The following is a 26,238-nucleotide window of genomic DNA, read 5'->3' on the forward strand; positions in this document are numbered from 1 at the left end:
CCCTCACTGGTGAGAGTGACCATGTAGTCCTAATTTGGAGGATGAATAGGTCTGGGAAGATATCAAAACAGGAGGAAATTATATGGCAGGTGACTATCATAGACTTAGAAACCAGCTTACAGCAGTGCAATGGATAAAAGCATTTAAAGGAAGAGGGTCATTAGTTCATACTTAAGAATAAATTGTTGACAGCAATGACAGATTGTATACTTTGAGTGAGGAAGATAAAGCAATTTGAAGTCAAATTGATGACAAGAGGAATAAAAGGGGAATTGCAAAAGAAAAATAGATTATAGAAGTCATATAAAGAGAGAGTGATATGAGAGCATGAGGAATATAAGGCTCAGGCTAGGAAAGTGACTAGTATTGTTAAGGAGAGAAAAATTAGAATATGAGAGGAAACTGGCACTGCAATCCACATAGAATCCTTAGGAGATTTCACTATGTGGCAGGTAGGAGGAAAAATGACAGTGGATAGATTACCTTACTTGATGGAGATGGGGATTGGGTGAACAATGCAGATGACATAGTTAAGCTAGTTAATGATCACTTTATTAGTGTTTCATCCTGGTACTACAGGCTTTATTCCTAGTAGAATAATGAGTGGTGAAGTGTTAGAAGTGAATGATGAAGATGTATTTCGAACACTGAGTATAATAAACGTCAATAAAGCAGGGGGACTAATTGGAATTTCACTAAGTGTTTTAAGGAAACGTGCTATGAAACTGACAAGACTGTTTCATAGGTCTGCATGTCCAGCCTTGCCATAATAATGGTAGCGAATATTTTTTTTTGTTTACCGAGGTAGATGTTAACAGAGCTTCTTGTCTGTCCATAGTAATCCAAGTCACGGTCACATGGAACTTCATACACTCTGGAATATGCTAGAGAATGGAGTTTATCCTTAAGAGGGCTGATCAGAGTTACTAATTTAACATATGTTGCAAAGATTATATTTTATTAGTACTTCAGCTATGTCTAGCAATTTGGCTGTAAATTATGGCAAGTATGGACTGGCAGACCATGCTTTGGACATCCCTTAACATAGGATTAGATGGAAGAAAACCACTGAACTATGAGGATGGCCTGAAACTTCTCAGCCTAACAATGAATAAAACATTTATAATTTCAAAATTATTTTTATTTTTCAAGATAATCTCCCTTAAGAATAATACATTTCTTCCAGCGACGCTCCAGTGCCATTATCCCGTCCCTGTAGTGATTCTCAGTAAGATCTGCAAAATACTCCTCTACAGCTGCAATTACCTCTTGATTCAAACAAAAATGCTGACTAGCAAGGAAGAGTTTTAGTTTTTTCCATCCAAATCTGGGGAATAGGGTGGACGTTTCAACAATTCATAGTGCAGATCCCTTAATTTTTTCCCTTTGCGGGCAGGTGCATTGTCCTGATGAAAGATGATTTTTTTTCCTTCTGCAAACCGGGTCTTTTTTCATGAATTTTTTTGTCTAGTCTGGTTAAAAGATCAGAATAATATTCCCCAGTTATTGTTTTACCCTTTTCAAGATAATTAATAAACAAAATGCCTTTAGCATCTCAAAACACCAATGCCATGACCTTTCCTGCTGATGGAACCAACTTTGTCTTCTTTGGCGCTGAACAACTGGCTTCATCCACTGTTTTGACAGCTGTTTGGATTCTGGTGTGATACTTGATAATGGTGAATCCAAGTCTCAAATCGACTCAGAAAATCAGTTTTATTCTTGTTAAAACGCTCCAAACACTGTTCAGAAATTTTCATGCGAGTGCGTTTTTGATCTGCTGTGAGCAAGTGCAGCACTCATCTTGCACAAAGCTTTTTCATTTGCAATTATTTTCTTCATGCAAAATATATCCTACACGTTCTTTTGAAATGCCTATAGTCTCAGCAATTTCATGCACTTTTACACACCGGTTATCCAATACCATACCGTGCACTTGATCAATGGTTTCTGATGTTGTTACACTTTTTAAACATCCTTCACGTGGATCATCTTTAAGGCTGGTATGGCCATGTTTAAATTCTGCAGCCTATTTCTTAATTGTTGAAAACAAAGAAGAAGAGTGCCCATAAACCTTTTTGAACTTTGAATGTATTTCTTTTGCCGTTAAACCTTCTTTTACAAAGAATTTTAGAACTTTACAATACTCAATTTTATCCATTTCAAGGGATACAGACAACACTTTTGCTTCAGACAGCTGTATAAAACAAACTACTTGATAGAGTGACTTGCAATTTCACATGGATGCTTATGACAGATGTATCAACTTAGAAAAAAAAATCTTGCTGATAGTGTTGCTATCTATGGTCGAGGCTGAGAACTTTTCAGACCACCCTCGTATATAGAAATCTCTTATAATAATCTCACTGATTATTATAAGAGATTACTTATAATAATTCTCACTAAAATAAACACCACTGGCTGTTTATTTTAGTGAGATTATTTTTAGAGTTAGCCATGACTGTGAAGCATTCTCCTAACCTGAACAAGTATGGTTGCATTAATTTGCCAAAAATTTGATAGACTATTATCTTAAGATCAACTCCTACATAGCTGTAGTACTTCTTTTTTATAGCATTAGAGAGTCCCACATTAGTATTTGAGATCCTTTTTCTATTACAATTTGAATTGTTTCACTTACTCATTGTTGTGTGTTAACTGTAACTTGTAGTTTGCTCTGATGATGCTGGTTTCAAATTCAGTGAAATATAAGCCAGTTAATAAGCATCTTTTTTTTATCATTTATGTTGTTTGGTGTTGTAATACTTTTAAAATGTTCACCTCAGCTTGTCTGTTAGATGGATGAGAACCAAACAGTTGGAAACAGTCTCAGACCTGTGAAATCTAAATGCACTAATAAAAGGTGAATATATGGGTTCGTGAACTATTTGTGTTTTTTTTTAAGTAGTGCAAATTGAAGGCAACTAATTTCCTTGCCAAAGCTTATATTCTCATATGCTCTTGTTTCTAATCTGGCTAGGGGATCTAAATGAATTTATACAATCCTTTATATAGTTACTTTTTCCAGAATGACACCACTGGCTGTTTATTTTAGTAATAGTATAGCCATTTCCTTGATTTAACTCAGTTGACTTTTTTTTTCTTTTTTTTTTTTTTTTTTTTTTTTTTTGTGTTTTGCATTATGGGAGATACTGAGATAGGCTTGATATAGTGACTGTATAGTGATATAGTGACTTGAGACTGAGAGAGTGATGTTAGCTTGGTCAACCTTTGCTACGAGTTGCCCGGTGTTGTACTACCTTACCCCAGTCCTGAAGATATTTTCAGGCGATAACTTTGTTTGCTCACACTTGGATAAAGGATTAAACTAAGGTTATTATAAACTCAGTTGGCAGTTTGTTATAAAATGTGCAGTGGCAAGATCTAACTTTCACAAAACTGTGCTTCCTTCAATAAAGTATCATGTTCTTGTCCACCCATTCCTGAATTTTGCTTTTAACCAACTTTTTCAATTCCTTAACCACCACTTGATATACTGATTGGTCTCTAATTTGCAACTTCTGCCTTGGACTCTTCATGCAATGGAACTATCTTGTCCTCTTTCACTCCTTTGGGACTCCTGCCTAAGTGCAAGCTGTTTAATTTAAATTTCAGAATCAATATCTCCTCTGATCCCATGGCTGTATTTTCATTAAATTCTGCCATATCCTAAGCATTTCCAGTTCGTGCACACAAGTCCTGTCAGTGCAAATTTCTTTCACTAAGTGGTGAGTACAAGGAAGAATAACCATATAAAGATAGCTTTAATGAATGCTGATGGCTGAGAGGCAACAGAAGCAGACAAAACAGTTGAGTTACTCAGTGGTTCCTATGCAAGGTTGTACCATCCAGGTGGAGATATTTGCCGTGCTAGATGTGACAGGGCTTGTGTGCATGAACTGGAAAGTGGTGAGTACATGGAATCATAATCTGATTTTGTCATCATTCTCTACAGTACTGGCCACCATTCTTACTGTGCTTTGTACTGCTAATGAGCTAGCTGATTGCCTTTCTCCTTATATATTATCTATATCTTTTTTTTCCTAGCTTGCTTAATGAGTCTACTTATTATTCATCTAACTCTACCTAATTTATCCATCTTACCCTGGGTATACTCTTCTGCTTCTTTCCAACACCCCTTTCATGTACTACTAACATCTTTCTCTTCAAGTTCATATTCTGTGGCACTGTTCCAAACTGCCTCTTCAGCTTTTTATAATCACTTGCTTGCAGTTCCACATATATCTCTTCCACATCTTTAGCAACCTCTCCCCATGCAAGACCGTTACAATCAGCAGTTGTGATTTTGGTTGTTGCCAAGTCGGCTGATGCTCTCACCAGATCCAGCACTCTTAAAACCATGTATCCCTTCCATTATGTTCTCAGGTAATTTTTTCACAGCAGCTGCATAAAATTCCATTTCTTTTTCTTTATGTGACCATTCCTACTTCCAGTATGTGTTCACTATAAAAATTACTTGTCCTGCACACATTGTGCTAATTTGCTGTTGCATACCATCCACATTCTTTTTTTTACGCCTTGGCCTATGGTAACAACCAACTCTGTTTCACACGGATAGCTTGAGATACATCATTTTCATCTGTCTCTTTCTCCTGACCTATTTTTGATCCAGTTCTTCTGCTAACAGAAGAATTTAACCAATCTTCCCATCTTCTTCCCTCTATCCCTCCTGAAAATACCATACTCCTTATGCAGTTTTGAAAATTTTAGAGACAACTACAGTGTTTGAATAAAAACTTTAGTTTAATATAACTAAAATCTACATTCGACGTTTCGACCTTTATGTCAAGGTCATCTTCTGGAGCATACAACTATACACAGAAAACAAGCTATACTACAATCAAACTGGTTTGTTAAAGATTCTGACCAACCGCTATAACAATTGTTGACCTGACCTCTGGTGGAGAAAAAAAAAGTATACATCAACGTTAGAGTACTATTATTAGTGTTATCTGTTGGTTGTAGAAATACATTGGGTGCAACAACAAGTATCCATCTATATACATATATTAACATCATGATTATACTTGTACATTCCAGCCAGTTGATATGGAATGGTTTCTAATACTAGCTGAAGATTGGCTAGAGTCCTGACTTATGCTGGATCTTATATATTAGGTAGGTTGAATGTGTGCCATCCAGATCCTTGGAATTTTCATGCCATCTTTGTTGTTGATATTTGGGTGGTTTATCAGGATTTTGCAGGCTTCCTTAAATTTCCTTTCATACCAGGTTTTTGTGTGGTGTAAAGAGCGAGTGTTTTTCCAGTTGATTTGGTGTAAGGTGTTGAGCTGAGAGGCCTGTTTCACTATAATGGTTATATTTAATGTGTCTAATGTGTTCTTTCTTGCGTATAGGGATTGTCCGTCCTGTTTCACCAATGTACGGTAAGTTACAGGTGCAGCGGATGCAATAGACTCCAGGATGTGCTAATGGGAGGAGCGGGTCCTTAGAGGAGTTGAATATGGTTTTAAGTTTAGTGGGTGGTTTAAAGGTGGCAGTGAGGTTATAATGTTGTAGGATTCTGTTGACTTTTTCTGATAACCCTTTAATGTATGGGATGGCTATGGTTTTACTGTAATCTAGATTCATTTTTGTTGTTTTATGGAGTATTTTATTAATAGTATTTTTGTTATAGCTATTATTTATGAATGTGTCGCTGATGATTTTTAGTTCTTGTTTCAGGGCTTGCTGGTTAGAGCAAATTGTTGTAGCTCTGTTTTTAAGGGTGTTAATGACTCCATATTTTTGTGATGGGTGGTGGTATGAATTAGCATGTGTGTATTGGCCAGTGTGTGTCAGTTTTCGGTAGACCGTGAAGGATAGACTGCCTAAAGGAAGACGTATGACTAGTGTGTCTAGGAATGGGAGCGAATTTTGATTTTCGATTTCGATGGTAAATCGTATGCATTCGTCTTGTTTGTTCAGGTGGCTAAGGAATGTGTTTAGCGTTTGTCGCCCGTGCGGCCAGATCACGAACACATCATCAACGTATCTAAGCCAGACTGTTGGTCTTAGCGTGCAGAATCAAGAGCCCTTTTTCAAAGGTTTCCATGTAGAAGTTGGCGATTTGGGTGGGGGTGGGGGGGGATAGTGGTGAGCCCTTGGCTGTACCTTCTTTCTGTGGGTAAAATTTGTTTTGCCACACGAAGTAACCGGACTGTAGTATGTGGGCAAAGAGGGCCGTAATGTCAGGGTGGAAATTTGTTCTGTAGTAGGAGAATTGTGTCATTAATGGAGACATTAGTGAAAAGGGCAGAAACGTCGAAACTGACTAATAAGTCCTCTTTGTCGAGTGTTATGTTTTTAATTTTGTTTATAAAGTGTTGTCTGTTTTTTATGTAGGAGGGGGAATGACCTACCAACTCCTTGAGTGTTGCCGCTAATTTCTTGGCTAAGTGGTAATTGGGGTCTATTCCTTCCACGATTGGTCGAAGGGGCACATTTTGTTTGTGTATTTTCGGGACCCCGTATATTCTCGGGGGGGGGGTGTAGTGGGGTTTGAGTTTTTTAACCTTGTCTGGTGGCCAAGAAGTGACGGACTTGAGTAGTTTCTCTGTTTTATCCTTTATCCTTTTTGTTGGGTTATAATTTACCAGCTTATATGTGTTGCTATCGGCTACTAGTTCATTCATTTGAAGTATGTATGTTGACCTATCAAGGACGACAGTGGCATTGCCTTTATCCTATTTTGTTATTATGTTTTGTTTGGCTTTTAATGACTTAATTGCTGCTAGTTCTGTTTTTGTGAGGTTGTTCTGTGTGCTTTTCTTAGTGTTCAGGACATTACTAGTTTCTAGTCATATTTTATCTGCTATATTGTTAGGTAGGGATCTGATGCCTCTTTCTATGTGGTAGATAAAATCCAATTTGTTTACCTTTTTAGGTGCTATTGCGTAGTTAAGTCCTTTATTCAGTAGCATAAGTTTGCCGTTGTTCAGGGTGTGACTTGATAGGTTGATCACATGGTTCTTGTTTGCTGGTGGTTGGTCGCTCCTTGTCTCCCTTGTTTGTTGTTCATTGTTGGTGTTTATCGGGGAGGAGGTCTTCTGATTGGATGGATTCCTGTGATTGGCTGCCATATTTTGCCATTGTTTCAAACTGTGGAATTTGGTCTTGAGTTTTTCTTTATTCTTTTCCAGGGTATATTTGGCCAAATTGTCAGTAATTCTTTCAAGTACTTGTAGAATGTCTAGATTAATATAGTTCGATAGCGGATTGCAATTTTGAAACCAGATTTTGTGTTGTAGCTAGGTTTTGGTGGGCTGTTTGAATCTGTTCTCTGAGCATTGTTTTTTCTGTGTGGTCATAAATACGGAGTGCCTTAGCGGATGTAAATTTCTTTTTTAGCCTGATGCAGATAGGAATAAGGTTATTGTCTCTGCATCTCTGTAAAAAGGCCAGCCGATTGATCCAGAGGGAAATACGAATCTTTAATTTACCATAGCAATTGCAGCGCTTGTGGGTATCATTTCCATGGATGATCTGAATCCTTTCTTTTCAGATCAGGTCAACAATTGTTGTAGCAGTTGGTCAGTATCTTTAACAAACCAGTTTGATTGTAGTGTAGCTTGTTTTCTGTGTATAGCTGTATGTTCCAGAAAATGACCTTGACATAAAGTTTTTTAAACTAAAGTTTTTATTCAAACACGGTAGTTGTCTCCATAATTTTCAAAAATGCATTCGGATCACCGTGTAAGCTTAAAAGAAAGGAACCATACTCCTTACATTCTATTTCTATGGTTGTATCATCCCCACGAACCAAATCTCTTTAATGCCTGTAGCTTTTGGTCAAGTTGAACTAACTTGACCAAAAACTATCTCCCCCGCCCATTTTGGATGCTACTGGCATTCTTCTTTAGCCTCTTTCCATCCACTTCTGGATATAGCCCTCCCCCTTAACTTTCCAATTCTTACTGTCTTTAGCCAATGTCCACCATCTCATGCAAAACTTTTGTAGATCATCCCTCCTCTTGTCTTTAGCAATCTTTCCTTCTCTTGATATCCACTTGGTACACAATTTTGTCCATCGTTTATCTGTTAATCTACTAATGTGGCCAGCCCATCTCCATTTACATGCTTGACAGTACTTCACGTATCAACTACTCCAGTCATCTTTCTGATTCTCTCTCTCTTTTTTCCAAGCTTAGTCCTTATTTATTGGTAATGACACATATTGTGTATTTATACTGTCAAAGCCTCAGCAATTAAATAATTTAGTTCTGACCCTAGTCATTGATGTTTCAATTACCATTAAATTCATGTTGGAGGTTTAATGGAATAATTATCAGCACTGAGGAAGGATTAAAAATAATTTTAATACTTCCAATATTTCGTCTCTGTCACAGAGACATCTTCAGGAATTACAAAAAACTTTTTGTAACAACACACACACACAAAAGCAATACAGTAGTGAGTGAAACTAAAGTCCTATCTAGGTGGTGCACCCTCTATGGGCATTTGCAAGCGGCCTAGGATGTAAAGAGGGATCTCTAATAATTAATGTTTCCCAAATTTTGGGAAGTTTAATGCAACTGTATTTGTTTAAATTAGGTTGATTCCTGAGTGCCGATGCAGATTCAAAAAATAGTCTTTCTCTTTTGAATTTACTATGGTGGAGCATGGTCATTTTTTTCCAGGAGATCCTGTGGGTAGTATCCAAAACATGGTCTGCAAAGCCAGATTGACCATAATCGTGATTTCAGATGTAAGAACTGTGTTCTTCTAACTGAATGGATGCTGACTTGCCTGTCTGTCCGAAGTAAGCCAGTTTACATGCACAAGTCCCCTCTTGCCAATTTTTACATAGAAAATTTTGAAAAACGAGCCATAGACTCTTCCCTTCTAAAACCTTATCTGACTAAGATATGTAGATGATGTGTTCTCCATTTGGCCTCATGGCCCAGACACATTAGATTCCTTCCTCAATCACCTCAATAGTCTACATCCAAGAATCCAGTTTACGATGGAAAAGGAAAATAACAATAGTATACCCTTCCTGGACACCTTAGTAACATGCCTTCCTAATGATAACCTTTTTTTCTCGGTATATAGAAAACCTACTCATACAGACAGATACATTCACAAACTCTCCCAACGCCACCACCACCCCTCTCAGCAATATGGCTTTATTAAAACTCTAACCAATAGAGCCCACAATCTTTGTTCCAGTGAAACTGCCCTTTCAATCACACACATACACAACATCTTCCTTTTCAATGTCTACAGTGACCACAGGATTAAAAAAATAATCAAATCCTTCCCCATTCCCCGACCACCTCTTCAGAAGGACTACAGAAATGCCATCGCCATACCTTACATTTGTGGTACATCAGAAAAAATAGCCAAATCGTTAAAAAAGTACAACCTCCATACAGCTTTTAAGCCCTATCATAAACTTGCTACCCTTATCCGTTCCACCAAAAACTAGCTCCCTCCTCTCTCAGTGCCTGGAGTACCTTGTGCTTGTAAACTGGCTTACTTCGGACAGACAGGCAGGTCAGCATCCATTCGGTTAGAAGAACACAGATCTTACATCTGCAATCACGATTATGGTCAATCTGGCCTTGCTGACCATGTTTTGGATACTACCTACAGGATCTCCTGGAAAAAAACGACCATGCTCCACCATAGTAAATTCAAAAGAGAAAGACTGTTTTTTGAATCTGCATCAGCACTCAAGAATCAACCTAATTTAAACAAATACAGTTGCATTAAATTTCCCAAAATTTTGGAAACATTAATTATTAGAGATCCCTCTTTACATCCTAGCCACCAGTAGTGAGTGAAACTATCTTTAATTTCACTCACTGCTATATTGCTTTTGTGTGTGTGTGTTGTTACAAAAAGTTTTTTGTAATCCCTGAAGAAATATTGGAAGTATTAAAATTATTTTTAATCCTTTCTCAGTGCATGATAATTATTCCATTAAACCTCCAACATGAACTCTGCACAGCACTTAAGCCTCAACACACGAATTACCATTAAACATCAAGTAATGTTATAATAACAGTGTGATAACTTTATGATAATATTTGAATATAACTACATAAATCCTCGTGCCAGTATGTAATATACAATAAAAACAGAAAAACTTATTTATGGTTAGCAATTAAAATTTGAAATGGTGTAAAGGATGTGGTCCTATAATAACATACCTTGAAGAAAGGTATGGTTATGAGAGGGAAGAAGTGGGTCATAAATAGATCCTTTCATGTAAGGGGTGGCAGTGTAATATGAAGTGGTATATTAAATGCCCAACATAATTTGTAATAAAATAAGGTACTAATTTTCTTCACAATTTGTCTTGTGATTTAAGAGATGAATCATTGTAGATAAATGGGCACACAAAAAATTAAACACTGGTTTTTTATTTGATAAACATTTCACTGTAGTTTATTATTTACCCATTTTGAAATAATTTATTCTAGGCTGACTGTGCAGTCTTGATCGTAGCAGCAGGAACTGGAGAGTTTGAAGCAGGCATTTCAAAAAATGGGCAAACTCGTGAACATGCTCTATTGGCTTATACCCTGGGAGTGAAACAGATGATTGTTGGAGTGAATAAAATGGATACTACTGAACCACCTTTTAGTGAGGTTTGTGGAGTCAGAAACTCTGGTTTCAAATTGATTATTAAAATATAATGTAAATATTTTTTTATATACGTTGGTGTGTGTGTGTTTTACTTCACACATATAACAAGCTCTTACTAAAGCTGTTCTTGTTTTTTCAGGATATTAGGCTATGCTATTTTTCTTTCATAAATATAACTATTTGGTTACTTTTGTAATAGCCTCTACCACAAAGTTGAATATTGTTTCCATTACACAACTATACTTATAGTATAGTATTTATTAACTGTATAATATTTATTAATAAATAAATTTAATCATTCCCATTGTGTTTGTTCATGTTTTCCAATACATTAGGTATTGTACCTTATTGTATCATTTAGGTGTTTTTATCTGAAGCTGTTTAACACAGTCTTTATGATTGCTTCAAATCAGATTGAAAGTATACAAATGCCTGGTGCTAACACAGAGACACACCCTTTAAAGGTGAGTTGTATCATTTAGAGCAGAAAAGAAGAAAATTGTATATGTTCACAGATCCATAATGAGGTGATGTCATAAATGATATAATTACTAAATAATTTGATTATTTTCTCTGTTTTGCCAAAGTCAAATTAGTATCATCTGGAAACAATACACAAGTGCATGTAGGCACCACATGAGTAAGAGAAACTAATATGAAGAAACACAACAAGTTTTAAATCACACCACCTACTGGCTTTGATAGAACATTCTTGGCTGGTCATTTGAGAATAAGCATTTCTCAGTTCTCAGACTTAAGCTTATTTGGGTTAAGTTATTTGGGGGGGGGGGGGCACTTTCCAACAGATTCTATAGTGAGTATCCAAAGCATGGATTGTCTTGTCTGTTTGGTTAGAAGGATGCCATTTTTGTGTGTGGTCTGAAGGTAGTAATTAGATTGTATTCAGGATTTTTACTAACTTTTCACATGTGCCACAGATATAAGGGACAGTGATAGTTTTATTCTAGTCCATATTTGGGAATATGGGAAAATAATGAGAAGTCATTATTTATTTTTAATTCAGTGTTGAGGACATTATCAGAACAAATCAGTTTTGTTCTGTTAACTTAAAGTTTTTATGATAACATGGTTTTTTTTGGGGTGGGGGGTGTTGATGGAAGTGTCTGTTTGGGAGGGAGAGATCTGTAAATAGGGAACACCAGGGATCCATCTGGTTGATGTGTTATTAAGGTATCTAGGAAGAGCAGGCTGCTGTTGTTTCACTTATAAAGTGAAATGAATCCTAATATGTTTGCTGTTCAGGTGTATTAATGGCATTCAGTGTATTTGGGCTATGTGACCAAATGGAGAACACATCATCTACATAGCATAGCCAAACACTAGGTTTCTATGAAGTATAGTTTAGCTCTTCCTCTTCAAACATTCTTTGTTCACTAACTTCCACTTAAGATGTTGAAAATTTATTTTTCACTTGGTTAGAGTATAATAAATTTAGTTTAATCCTTTATCCAAGTGTGAGCAAACAAAGTTTGCACCTGAAAGTATCTTCAGGACTGGGGTAAGGTGGTACAACACCAGGGCAACTCATTGAAAAGGTGGAGCAAGCTACCAACACTCCTATCTCAGTATCTCCCATAATGTAAAACACATCTCCTTGTGGGTATGTCTAATGTTATTCATTAAGGGAAGGGCCACAACCCAGACTAGTTTCGACCTTTATTGAGGTCTCTTCAGTGGGAGCCAGGCCCAAGTGGAGATACCAGGCAGAAGCATTAGTAGGTCATCTCTACCTATAGGAGTTGCCAAATGGTGTGCCACCCTTTTTTTAATAAATTACTCTGGATTTAGAGAAAGATGTTGAAAGTTTATTTTTCACTTGGTTAGAGTATAATAAATTTAGTTTAATCCTTTATCCAAGTGTGAGCAAACAAAGTTTGCACCTGAAAGTATCTTCAGGACTGGGGTAAGGTGGTACAACACCATGGTGTTGTACCACCAGAGTTCAAGATCAGTACTATCAACATAAGAAGCTTGAATGGCAAAGAAATGGAACTGTAATGAAGAATTGGAAAAATAGCAGATTGACATAATAGGGGTGACTGAAACAAAAAAGACAAAAACCGATGAGATCTTTCTAAGCAAAAAATACAAATTGTTATATTCAGGCAATGACAATCAGGGAAAAGAACGAGTAGCTATAGTATTCAACACTAAATATGAAGCTAATCTTCTTGAATGGAAAGCAGTATCAAGTAGAGTGATGTGGGCAAATATCGGAATGGGGAACTGGACATGTGATTTATTTGTGTCTATGCCCACAGAAGGTTCTACTAAGGTATAAATGGGGGAATTTTTTAGAGGCTTTTGAGAAAGCAACTGACACAATGAAAAAGGAAAAGTTGGTCCGTCCTTGTTGGGAATCTAAATATCATCATCAAATTCCTGACATGTACCTTCAAGGGGGGGGGGGGGTAGTGTACAGGATATGATAGTACTACATGAAAAATTTACATCATTAGTAACTTCCTATCTACAATTTTCCTCCAAATCAGCCTATTACTTGTCAAGACTCCAATATTATCATTATCAGATCTTATATTTCTATATCAATCCACTTATATTTTGGTCTTCCTCTGGGTCGTTTTTCTGCCAACCTGGCAGAGAGCACTTGTTTTGCTAATCTTTCCTCACCCATTCTGTTTAAGTGACCATACCACCTGAGATTAGCTTTGCTGATGCATTCCTGGATGCTGACAATGTCAAGTTCTTTCCTAATATCCTCATTTTTAATATCACATTGCCAGTGATACCATCTGTTCACACTTCTAATCTTTCTCAGGACTCTCATATCTGTGGTTTCTAGTCTTTGGTCAAGTGTTTTACTTCTGACCCAGCTCTCAGATCCATAAGTTAAAACTGGTTTGAACACTGTCTTGTATACAGCTAATTTAGTGTTACCACTAATTTCTCTCTTATTCCATATGAATTTATTCAATTGACTTCCTCCCATACCAGCTTTGTTGATTCTGTTGTCTATTTCCACATTTAATTTACCATCTTCACTAAAAATCGTGCCTATGTAGCTGAAACGTTTTACTTGTTCCACAGGCTCCCCGTTCACAACACAGTTGACATTTTCAACAATTCTACCTATTTTCATTGTATTTGTCTTTTTAATGCTGACCTTCATATCATACCTATTACAATAGTTATTCAATTTAGTCGGGAATCTTGCAGACTTGTAGCGGATTTATTCAGAAGTATAACATCGTCCGCATAAAGGAAAGAGCTGACATTAACATCTCCAATTCTGATATCATGTTTAATACCACTTTCCTTCAGAGTAGAAATTGATTGTCAGACATACAAAAATATTTTGGGAAAATTTTTGAGAAAAGAGCAAAGCTAATAATAATAATAATGGCAAATACTTGTTGGATTTTTGCTCAGGACATGGACTGGTTATTACTAACACAATGTTCCAACATAAAAATGTGCACAAATTCACATGGAGAGAAGAAGCAAGGAATAAGAAAAGTTTCATCAATTGTGTTATTGTTGATAGTGATATTTTCCCACTAGTGCAGGACACTAGAGTGTACAACGGATTTGAAATTGTAAGTGATCAGCATTTAGTCTTGAGTAGGATAAAATTGAATTTTGTATTGAAAAAAAGAACATGTAAGAAAGTTTTAAAGTGTTTGAAAGTTGAGCAGCTCTGAAATGCAAACTGTAGACTAAAATACACAAAGATTATTGAAGAAAAAATGAATTTTTTTTGAGAATAGGAACCAAACCATTGAGATTCATTGGCAGATCCTGAAGAAAACATTGATTAATTCAGCCAAAGAAGCATGTGGTGAGGTTGTCTGCTAGGATAGAAAAATCAGAACTCATTGGGGGACACAGGAAGGAAGTAAAAGAGGCAGTGAAGGATAAGAAGAAGGCATATCAAAAGTTCCTGGCAAATAAGTCAGCTTATTCTCTTAGAGAATACAGAGACAAATGTATAAAAGCTAAACACTGAAAAACTCAACCCAAATAGAGGTTGTCAGGATCTGATTTTCACTTTATGACAAATAGTTGAGAAATCATGGGAATATAACAAAGATCTGTATTTAAGTTTTGTAGATCTGGAAAAGATATATGACAAGGTGCCAAGAGAGATGTTATTCAAAATGCTATTTGATCTTCCAATCCTGGCAAAGAACACTTGTTTTGCTAATCTTTCCTCTGTCATTCTGTTTAAGTGACCATGCCACCTGAGATTAGCTCTGCTAACACATTCCTGATGCTAACAATCAAGTTGTTTCCTAATATCCTCGTTTTCAATATGATATTGTTATATGGTGTCAGTGGGACATTATATCAAGCAATACTTAGTCTTTATTTGAATGGAGTCAGCAGTTAGAATTGAAGGAAGTACAGGAAGATTGTTTAATGTTAAATCTGGTGTCAGATAAGAATGTACATTATCCCCTCTCTTATTCATTATCTATATGGATCACATTATGAAGGAAAGTGGTATTAAACCTGATATCAAAATTGGAGATGTTAATCTCAGCTCTGCTTTATGCAGACGATGTTATACTTCTAAATAAATTTGCTAGAAGTCTGCAAGATTCCCTGACTAAATTGAATAACTGTAGTTATAGATATGGTATGAAGGTAAGGAATATCAAGACAAAGACAATGAAAATACACAGAAACTTCGAAAATATCAACTGCATAGTGAATAGAGAACCTATAGAACAAGTAAAACATTTCAGCTACTCAGGCACGATTTTTAGTGAAGGTGGTAAGTTAAATATGGAAATAGACAATAGAATTAACAAAGCTGGTATGTGAGGAAATAAACTGAATAAATTTGTATGGAATAAGATTGAAATTAGTCAAAACACTAAATTAGCTGTATATAAGACAGTGTTCAAACTAATTTTAAATCTGGTGTCAGATAAGAATGTACATTATCCCCTCTCTTATTCATTATCTATATGGATCACATTATGAAGGAAAGTGGTATTAAACCTGATATCAAAATTGGAGATGTTAATCTCAGCTCTGCTTTATGCGGACGATGTTATACTTCTAAATAAATTTTCTTGAAGAACTTATGGATCTGAGAGCTGGGTTAGAAATAAAACACTTTACCAAAGACCATTTATGAAAGTCCTGAGAAAGATTAGGGGTGTGAACAGATGGCATCAATGGTAATATCATATTGAAAATGAGGATATTAGGAAACAACTTGTTAGCATCAGGAATGTGTTAGCAGAGCTAATCTCAAGTGGTATGGTCACTTAAACAGAATAACAGAGGAAAGATTAGCAAAACAAGTGTTCTCTGCCAGGATTGGTAGAAAAAAGACTGAGGAAGACCAAGATACAAGTGGATTGATGCAAAAGTGCCTTAGAGGACAGAAATATAAGATCTAATAATGCTGGAGTCCTGACAGATAGTAGATTGATTTCTAGGAAAATTGTTGATAGGAAGTTAGTGGTGATGTAAATTTTTCATGTAGTACTATCATAATATCCTGTACACTTCTTGAGGGTATATGTCAGGAATTTAATGATGATGATGATTAAACATTTGACTAAGGTTAATTATAGTACACATAGTTTAGTACACCATAATTAACTTTAGTCAATTAAATGTTTAAATGTGCATTACATAACTATTTCAAAAAAAAAGAAAGACTGCCCTTCTAAATTGATTACACATCACCCAATTTTTTGGTAAGAAGAGGCAGTCAGTATGATTTAAATTTAGGTGGTGTAGTAATGCTTCAGCACTCCCAAGCATTCAGATTTGTAACAGCAACAATGAAATAGATGAGTTCTCAACCAGAAGATCCTGTGACCAGGTAGCTTTGATTTGTTCATAAAGTTTATTTTGACAAGCAAAATAATCAAATTATTTGACATACATTCTGGCCTCTCCTTCCCTCAACAAACACAGACTGCTGCAATAAGACTGTTGCTATTCTTTATATCTGTGGTGCATCTGAGAAGTTAGAAAAGATCCTGCAGATATATAATCTAGTTATCACAAAAAAGGAGGGTGGGGAGTATCCCTCATCTGCTCTCCTAAAGACCAGCTATGTTCTTTGGATTTGTGTAATGCCTACCAATCATCCTGCAGCTGTAAGTTTTTCTACTTGTGGTTAAACAGGCAGGACAGAAAACATTAAAATAACTAAACACACAGACTACATCCAATACCACTATACTATATCCACTCAGCACTTGCAGACATGTCTTTGATCTATTAGAAGACCACCTAAAAGTCATTATGTATTCCTTGAATCTGCCTTGGGTATTAAAAAAAAACAGTTCCAACCTGAATACGTTTGTAAGCATAAAACTGTTTCAACTCTGAGAGATGCTTATTCTCAAACTATTACAACTGCCACAAATATCCAATCAAAGCCACTTTGATGACACAGTTTATGACTTATGACTAATCCTATTTCTTCATATTATTTTCTCTTATTCATGTAATGGTTGCATGCACATATCTTTACTGGTATATTGTTCCCTGATGATGAACTTTGGCAAAATATAGAAAACAATAATTAAATTATTTTAGTTAATATATCATGTATGTTGTTATCTTATTCCTAAATTTACCATTATGAGTAATAGCCATCATAAGCCTAAACATCAGAACCATATTTGCAAATCATTTTCAAATGTTAAAACTTGCTTGTTGTCTTGTATAATGTGAGAACTCTTTGATTATATACAGTAAAAATGTAATTACAGGAGAAGTTTAACATTGTTGAAGGAAGAATTATGTTCAGCATTGATCTTTAGTGATATCAGAATCTTTTCATAACAACACAAAGACATTCAGTTCATCATGATATTGAAAACTAGAACACATTTGCATTCTGAATATACTTGTCATTTGTCATACTGGTTAACTACCAAACACCAAAACTAGGTGTCATTAACAATCTCAAAAATAGAACAATAAATATTTACTAAAGTGAGCAATTTCTTATGCACATATTAAAAATTACATAAATGGATGGAACATGTTCAAAGAATGAAAATAGAAAGATTACCAAAACAGGCCTTCAAGTACAAGCCATTAGGAAAAAGAAAGCCAGGACGTCCTCTTAAACGATTCGACGATGACTTCTAAGGCTGGAACAGGCCACATTAGGTCTAAATCCTTGATACGCATGATGATATTAAAAATTATTAGCAGTATTTTTATAAACAACAACAAATGTAAGCAAAAATACTATCAACAAAATTCTTCACTAAGATAGTACCTAAAAATACAAATAGAATATTGTGTATTATTGAATACATTCAATAAAACACTGTATTATATTTATATTTTTAGGGAATGGCTTAGTAAAACCTTAACTTAGTGTTGATTAGGTCATCACTGACCAGGTTAGTGATATTTTGGCATGCTGTCTGAATTGCACGCGCACACACACACATATATATAAAGACTAGCTACGTTACATTTCTTACAGTAAGCCAAAGTGACAATGATTTTGATCAGTTGTTATTCTACTGGCCTGACCTTTAGTGAAAAAAACTGCTATATTCTATTTATAACATCATCAGAGAACAAATTCATATAGATTGGTGGCCTAATCCTGGATTGCTTACAGTCCTAAGGTTAAGTGGGCAGAATATATGCCATCAATATTCTTGTGATTTTTAGACCACCATTATTGTTAAGATTAGGGTGGTTGATAAGAATTTTGCAGGCCTCCTTAAATTTATGCTCATACCATTTTTTGGTGTGACATAAACAACAGGTGATTTTCCAATCAGTTCTATGTAGAGTATTCAGGACATGATCAGAAAGGCCAGATTTACCATAGTTATTAAATTTAATATGTCGTTTATGTTCTTTTTTTTTTTTTTCCCGATAGGAATTGTGCATCCTATTTCACTGTATAGGGCAAATTACAGATGCAATGCTCCATGGTGGGCCATTGGAGGAAGTGTATCCTTGGGTGAATTGAATAATTTTTTAATTTTACAGGAGATTTAAAGGTGCATTAAGGTTGTATTTCTGTAGTATTCTGTTTATTTTATCTGATATACTTTTATTGTAAGGAATGGCTACAGTTTTATTGTAATTAAGTTTATTTTTGTTTTTAAGTGTAGTTGTGTGTAAGTAAGAATTTTGTTGATAGTATTTTGGCTGTAGCCATTTTTCAGGAAGGTATTACTGATAACTTTTAATTCACGTTTAACGGCGTGTTCACTGGAGCAAATCTTCAAAGTCATGTTTTTTAGCGTGTTAATGTGTGGAAAGCATCTGTTGTTTACATCACACCAAAATGTGATGTGTGTGTAAATTTATGGAGGCCTGTGAAATTCTTATCAACCACCCTAATCTTAACAATATTGGTGATCTAAAAAATTCCAAGAATATGGATGGCATATTCTACCCACTTAACCTTTTGGTCTAATAACTGATTAAAAGTAGGACTGTAAGTAATCCAGGATCATAACTCTAATATAACACTGTTGTTAAATTATGGATTAGGCCACTACTTTTTTTGTGTTAAAACTATCCATATGAATTTGTTCTCTGATCATGTATAAATAGAATATTAGGATTTTTTTTTTTTTTTACTAGAGGTCAGCCTAGTAGAATAATGATTGATGAAATCATTGTCACTTTGGCTTACTGTTAGAAATGTAATGTAGCTTGTCTTTATGTATGTGTGTGTGTATATATACTCCAAATGATAACCATAATATGAAGGTCATATATATATATACTCCAAATGATAACCATAATATGAAGGTCATATATATATATATATACAGGGTGTTCGGGATAAATTTGACATATTTATAATTAATTATATTTTTCCGTAAGTTACATGTATTAACACACACTTCTCTTCATTTAAAAGTTTGGACCCTTCTTCATTCATATACAAGATGTCAGAAAGGATGGATAGCTGGAACCCACCTGAATCATGGAAGAGAATAACTTGTATCATGATGATTCGTGCCCGCCATCAAAATAAGGATATTACGACTGCTGCCCAATGCTCCCTGAATACAGTAAAAACAATCAGGCATAAACTAGAGACTTGCAATGGTGACTACGAGGATGTAGCAAGAAGAAAGATCCCTAGCAGACGATCTGATTGCGGTGTTGAAGAACCCTGGCATTGGAATTCGGGCTTTGTTCGTGGAGTTGCTAACTGTAGTCAAGCCCTGGATAACAAGGGTAGCCAATGGTAGGCCATATGTATGGCAGCAGGATTCGGCCCCTTGCCACACCTCTGGGAAAAGTCAAAAATGGTTGTCTGAAAATTTCTACGACTTCACCAGTCCAAATGTTTGGCCTCCAAACTCCCCAGACCTTAACCCCATGGATTATTTTGTATGGGGCACAGTTGAAAAAGACACCAATCGCACTTCCAGTAATACAAAAGCCCAGTTAATGGATAAAATTAAAACAGTTTTTGCGGCCCTTCCCAGGGAGACTGTAGCATCAGCTTGTTCGAGGTTCCAAAGCAGAATTGAAGCTGTGATCGATGCTAATGGTGGTTATTTTGAGTAAATCTTGTTGATAGTATTGTAATTAACTCTGCCTGTAATGTTTTTTTGTCAATTCATTAAATTTAATAGATACAAAGAAGATTTTCTTTTTCCTTACGAAACTGTCAAATTTATCCCGAACATCCTGTATATATATATATATATATATATATATACTCCAAATGATAACCATAATATGAAGGTCAAAATGTCAGGAGATCCAAATAATTATTTGGATTTTGACAAAATCCAAATGATGAGAGTTTGACAAAATCGTACCAACCTGGTGCGAACGTTAAGGATGTAAGCGAGTCAATTAGAATGCAAAAGCAAAGGGTGAAAGAATTGATAGTAGTAGCAGGAACGAATGATTTGAAAGGAGATAAAATGGCTATGAGAGAGTATTTGAAGGAATTACTTGAGGTAGCAAAAGAGAAGAGTAAGAGAGTTAGGATGATGAGTCTGTTGCCGCGGTATGACAGTGAAGAGTTTAGGAGGAGGGCCAAAATTGCTAATGACTTTATGCGCAGATTATGCAGGAGGAGTGGTGTGGAATTTGTGGATGTGTGGAGTGAGTTCAATGGGCAAAAGGATTTATATAAGATGGTTGGTTTACATTTGAATGGATTTGGTGTACGGAGACTTGAAAAGGTGTTGTTGAATGAAGTGGATGTGCAGAATCAGAGAAACTAGAGTTACTGGAGGGGGGTGGGGAGTAGATATGCAGACTTTAGGGAGACGGTAGAGTGTATGAATGTGTGTAATATGCCCGAGCGAGTACGAAGGACAACAAATCAGAATAGTTAGTATAAGGCATCAAAATAGGGATGGGACAAATGGGCTTTTGCAATTCATGTATACTAATGCCAGAAGTATTAGGAAGACGGTAGAGTGTATGAATGTGTGTAATATGCCCGAGCGAGTACGAAGGACAACAAATCAGAATGGGATAGTTAGTATAAGGCATCAAAATAGGGATGGGACAAATGGACTTTTGCAGTTCATGTATACTAATGCCAGAAGTATTAGGAACAAGAAGGAAGAATTTTTGGCCTTGGTTGGTACTTCCAGGCCACAGGTTATTGGCATTAGTGAAAAATGGCTGACTGAAGATGATATAGCTAGTGGAATTGAATGTGAGGGGTATGGTGTGTTCAGGAGTGACAGGAAGAATAAAATGGGGGAGAAGTGTTATTGATGATAGCTGATGAGTTGCAGCCAAGGAGAATAGAAGTTGAATTGCAGGATAGAGAAAAGAGCATATTTGAGGCTGTTTGGCGTGAGATTGAGACTAGCAGAACAAAATATACAGTTGGGTGCTACTATAGACCAGGTGATGGAATAGATGGTAGAGATAGTATGCATAAGCAAATAGAAGAAATGAGTGGAAGGAGGGTAATTATTATGGGAGATTTCAACTATGGTAACATTGATTGGAAGGAGGAGAGGACACATGGGAGAAAGGAATTGGATTTTATGCGGTTATTAAGGGATAACTATCTGCGACAGCATGTAGTGGAAAATACTAGGGGTCAGAGAGTGCTTGACCTAGTAATTGCATCTGAGAATTTGCCTAACAAATATGACCACATTGCCACCAATTGGTGAGAGTGATCATAGGGTCTTGACTTGGGAGATAGCTAAAGGTGTGGAATTTACAATTACGACAGGGTACGTGTGGAATTATCGGGCTGGTAAGTATGACAAGCTTAGGAGTTTGATTGGTTCAGTGCCGTGGCATGTAAAACTGCAAGGGCCCCATGTTGATAGTGCATGGGAGGCAGTTAAGAAGTGTTTGCAGGTGGCAATGGCTGACTATACCTAGAGTCTGAATAATAAATCAAGTAGGGGTTAAATGGATGAATAACACCATTAATCTTGAGCTGCAAAAAAAAAAAAGAAACAACTGTGGAGGGAATTTAATGAGAAAGGTGACTGCCAGGCACTTGAATGGTATAAAGCGCAGGCCAGAAGGGTAACGAGTGTGGTAAGAAAAGCAAAAGCGGATTATGAAAGAACATTAGCCATGCAGGCTAAAGAGAATCCCAAACAGTTTTTTTCGATATGTTGCAAGTAAAAGAAAAAATGTATATGGCAGAATGATTTTAAAGAATGCCGATGGTAGGGAGGTATCCGAATCAGTTGATATAGTGGAATTACTGATTGAGCACTTTGCAAGAGTATATCATCCAGGTGGTGACATTGCAGGAATGAATGAACCAATAACTTATACGGGAATTGTGGTGAATGAAGTGGAGGTGAATAGTCTATTGCATAACCTCAATGTCATTACATCTGTGGGATTGGATGGTATACCAGCTCATGTCGTACGTGAAGTGGCTAAGGAATTGTCAGTGCTCTTGACCATTTTGTTTAGTTTGAGTCTCGGGTCCGGGTTAGTCCCGAGGGGTTAGAAAAAAGGGGAAAATAGTTCCACTGCACAGGTTCTAAGACTGCTGTTATAAATTACTGACCGATCAGTATATCAGGAATCGTTGCCAAGTTCTTGGAGAAAATAGTCAAGAGGAAAATACAGTATTGGATAGATGAAAATGGGATACTGTATGGGGGACAACATGGTTTTGTGAAGGGTAGATCATGCCTCAGTAACTTGCTAACATTTTATAACACAGTGACGTCTGAACTGGATAACTGTAATGGGTTTACAGTGAATTCTACTGGACATTGCTAAGGCCTTTGACAGGATACCACATGGTATTCTAATCAGTAAACTGCAGCATATGGGGATGGATAGGATGGTGGTTGATGGAGAGATATCAGAGAGTGGTTTATTCAGGGGTAGAGTCCAAAAGACGGCCTGTGACTAGTGGTGTGCTGCAGGGTTCTGTTCTTGGACCACTGCTGTTCAATTTGTTCATTAATGATATAGTAAGGGATCTGAGAGGAAGTGTCCATTTGTTTGCTGATGATGCAAAATTGAATAGAGCAATAGTGAGTGCACATGTCAAAATTTTACAGGATGATTTGGATAGTTTGGAGGACTGGGCTAAGGAGAATGGATGTCAATTTAATGTGGCAAAGTGTAAGGTTATGCATTTTGGGGTGCAAAGATTAGCAGCAGTATATCACATTGGTGGAACTGTACTCCAGGAGATCGATGAGGCCAGAGATTTGGGAGTGTTGGTGGATATGGAGTTGAAGTTTAGGGGGCACATCGCAGAAGTGGCTAAATCAGTTCATCAAATCACTTGGTTGCTGAAAAATACTTTAACAAGCAGAGACGAACAGATTATTGTTCCTCTGTATCGAGCCTTGATAAGACCCCATCTAGACCACTGTGCCCAGATATGGGCGCCAGGGTTTCTTCTTGATGGGGAGGAGGTGGAGAGGATCCAGAGATGAGTGACCAAGATGATAGCAGGTCTATGGAATGAACCTTATGAGAACAGGTTGAAGATTTATGGGTTGCAGAAATTGGTTGATAGGAGGAAAAGGGGGTGATATGATCGAGACATTCAAATTACTGAAGGGTTAATTCAGAAGATATTTTTGAGAATAGGACTGGTGGTGGGAGAACTAGGGGCCATACATGGAAAGTTCAGTACTTGTTGTAGCCCTGTGGGAATGGTATTTGCATCTATAGTGCTAAGCTGTCTGAAAGACTATCTAAGGTCATGTAGCCTAGCAACTACAGGAATTTTTTCTAAGCCTTTCTTTGACCAGTTCCTAAGTCATTCAGTCTCTGGCTTGAGAAACTTGATTTTCCCCTCCTAGAAACTGAGGTTTTAACCTCACATCTCTAGAAAAATAGCCATTGAACTCGCAGAATTACAGACAATAATATGAATGTTAGGATTAAGGGCACAAGATGGAGGCAGCTCTCTCTCTTTTTCTCTTTTCCTGAAAAGTTTTGATTTATCGATACTTTTGGGCCCACTATCAGTAAATGCTTGAACGATGAAGATTAGCTGCCCAAGTCTTATCAACAAAGTTAATTACGGCTAAAGTTGTTCTGCCTACTGCCCTCAAAAAGGCATCAGGAGATTTTATTTATTTTTTCCTTCTGCAAACAGAAAAAATGACTTAAAAACACACCCTCTTAACAGATATGAGATGCTGACAGCTCATGATTTTAGATCCTTTGAAACAAAACAAATTAGCAATCAGTTTATGAAGTAGGATTTGTAGGATCCTACTTCATATTTCTTTTTCACAGATATTTTATAGTATATAGGTAGGCAAAAAAAAAGCATTGAAACAGCAATTTCTTTATCAGCATTGTGCTAAATTTCCCATCTTTGATTACATTTTTATGACCAAAGAGTTTTCAGTTTGTACAATACATCAGCATCGTAAACTAGACTTCATTTAGATATAACTGTCTGCAAGCACGCATAGTTTTCCCTTCTGTTTTTCTCTTTATTCACCTATCTTTATAGTTGACAAACCCATGTCTTCAGTAAGGTGTGGCTCTTAGTTAACATTATACATTGACATACTTTTAGTTTATTAGTCTTGCTGTTTAAAATTTTTATTTGCATCCAGCATCCGATGAGATTTTATTTCTTACTGTACATTTTATTTCCAGTCTCGCTTTGAAGAAATAAAAAAAGAAGTGTCTGCTTATATAAAAAAAATTGGATACAATCCAGCAACAGTTCCTTTTGTTCCAATTTCTGGGTGGAATGGTGATAATATGCTCGAACCAAGCACTAGTATGCCCTGGTACAAAGGGTGGACTATTGAACGCAAAAGTGGGAAAACAGAAGGGAAGACTTTGTTACAAGCTCTTGATGTTATGGAACCTCCAAGTCGACCTGTTGACAAACCACTAAGATTACCTCTTCAAGATGTTTACAAAATTGGAGGCAAGTATAATTTATAGAGTTCATTATTTATCCTTTTGTGATATAATGCCGATTATTTTTAACTTATAACTATGTTACAATTATTGATTTTGCTTGTTTTTAATTTTGCTTTCAAGGATTATGTTTTATTGTTAAAGGACCTTGAAGATTGACTTCTGTGACAAATGGTAGTTTTAGCGTCTGTTGCCACTATAAACTATCTGTGTCATTATATCAGAAGCCTTTTAGAATGTCATATCAATAATGTGCCAAGTATATGTTGTGTGTGTGTGTGTGTGTGTGTGTGTGTGTGTGTGTGTGTGTGTGTGTGTGTGTGTGTGTGTGTGTGTGTGTGTTTCTTATAATGAAATTACCTACAGATCTAAATTAAAATTAGAATGCTCGAATTGTGAATCGCTCATCATGCACAGTTAACTTTTGTAAAGTTTTGTATTTCTACATTTTTACATTTCTCTGCTTTCTCTATTTACTTTTATTTTTTTTAAAGATATTGACTCCATGCACAAGATGTCGGAGGAATGTATAGGCACATAAGTGCCGTGGGGGTGGGGGGTTTGCAGAAGAGGACTGAGATGGAAGCTTTTTTTTTTTTTTTTGATAAAGAATTGCAGGCTGTAGTTGTTTGGGAATACTTCTTGAAGAAGGCTGTTCCAGAGAACAGAGGTGGACAGAATAAAAGAAAATTAATAGAAGCAGGTTCAATGTGTTTGCAGTTGCACAGTAAAGTAGTGCTGTGAATCTGCAGCTCTTTACACTATATACAACAATCCGATGACATCAGAAAAGCAGTTGGCCATTCTGATAAGTGAAGGTTCAGTTACATGCCGCTATTCAAGAGATCATTTGACATAAAAGTGTCTATTAAAACAAAGTATCATTGTTCTGAAGGTTTGATAACCAGTTGATTACTACATATTATTTTCTGAAATAGTGTGATGGCTATGGTTGATTATCTTGAGTTACAGGATTAGAAGCTAAAGTTTTTCTGAGAAAAAGAACAAAACAAAACAAAACTGCTTGCCTTTGCTGCAGATTATCTAATGCTGGAGCTTGAAGAAAGGCTCAGAAAAAAAAAGATCCTCTAGCCAATGACTAGAATCAAACTTATAATGATCTTTCTTTGTGCATATTAGTGATATGGATGCAAATGCCATTTTCACAGGTCTACACAGGACTTCCTATGTGTGGAACCAAATAAAAATTTGAAATTTTTATGAGAGTTACTCTTGATAGATAATTATAAAATAATTAGTCCCATTCTGTTATTTTCATTCATCATCATCATCATC

The 26,238-nt window shown here is 36.2% G+C and overlaps 1 protein-coding gene across 1 annotated transcript in view; it reads left to right on the forward strand.

Moving 5' to 3' along the window:
* Positions 1 to 26,238, forward strand: part of LOC150107062 (elongation factor 1-alpha 2-like) — a 103,785-nt gene that overhangs the window by 8,760 nt on the left and 68,787 nt on the right. Inside the window, exons 2-3 of the mRNA XM_090392933.1 lie at positions 10,452 to 10,619; positions 24,670 to 24,949. Of these exons, the coding sequence (XP_090249059.1) occupies positions 10,452 to 10,619; positions 24,670 to 24,949 (448 nt within the window). The remainder of the gene's footprint in view (positions 1 to 10,451; positions 10,620 to 24,669; positions 24,950 to 26,238) is intronic.

This window comes from Typopeltis vanoorti, chromosome 5, assembly GCF_054136105.1.
Source record: "Typopeltis vanoorti isolate ZY-2024b chromosome 5, IOZ_Tvanoo_1.0, whole genome shotgun sequence".
Lineage (NCBI taxonomy): Eukaryota > Metazoa > Arthropoda > Arachnida > Uropygi > Thelyphonidae > Typopeltis > Typopeltis vanoorti.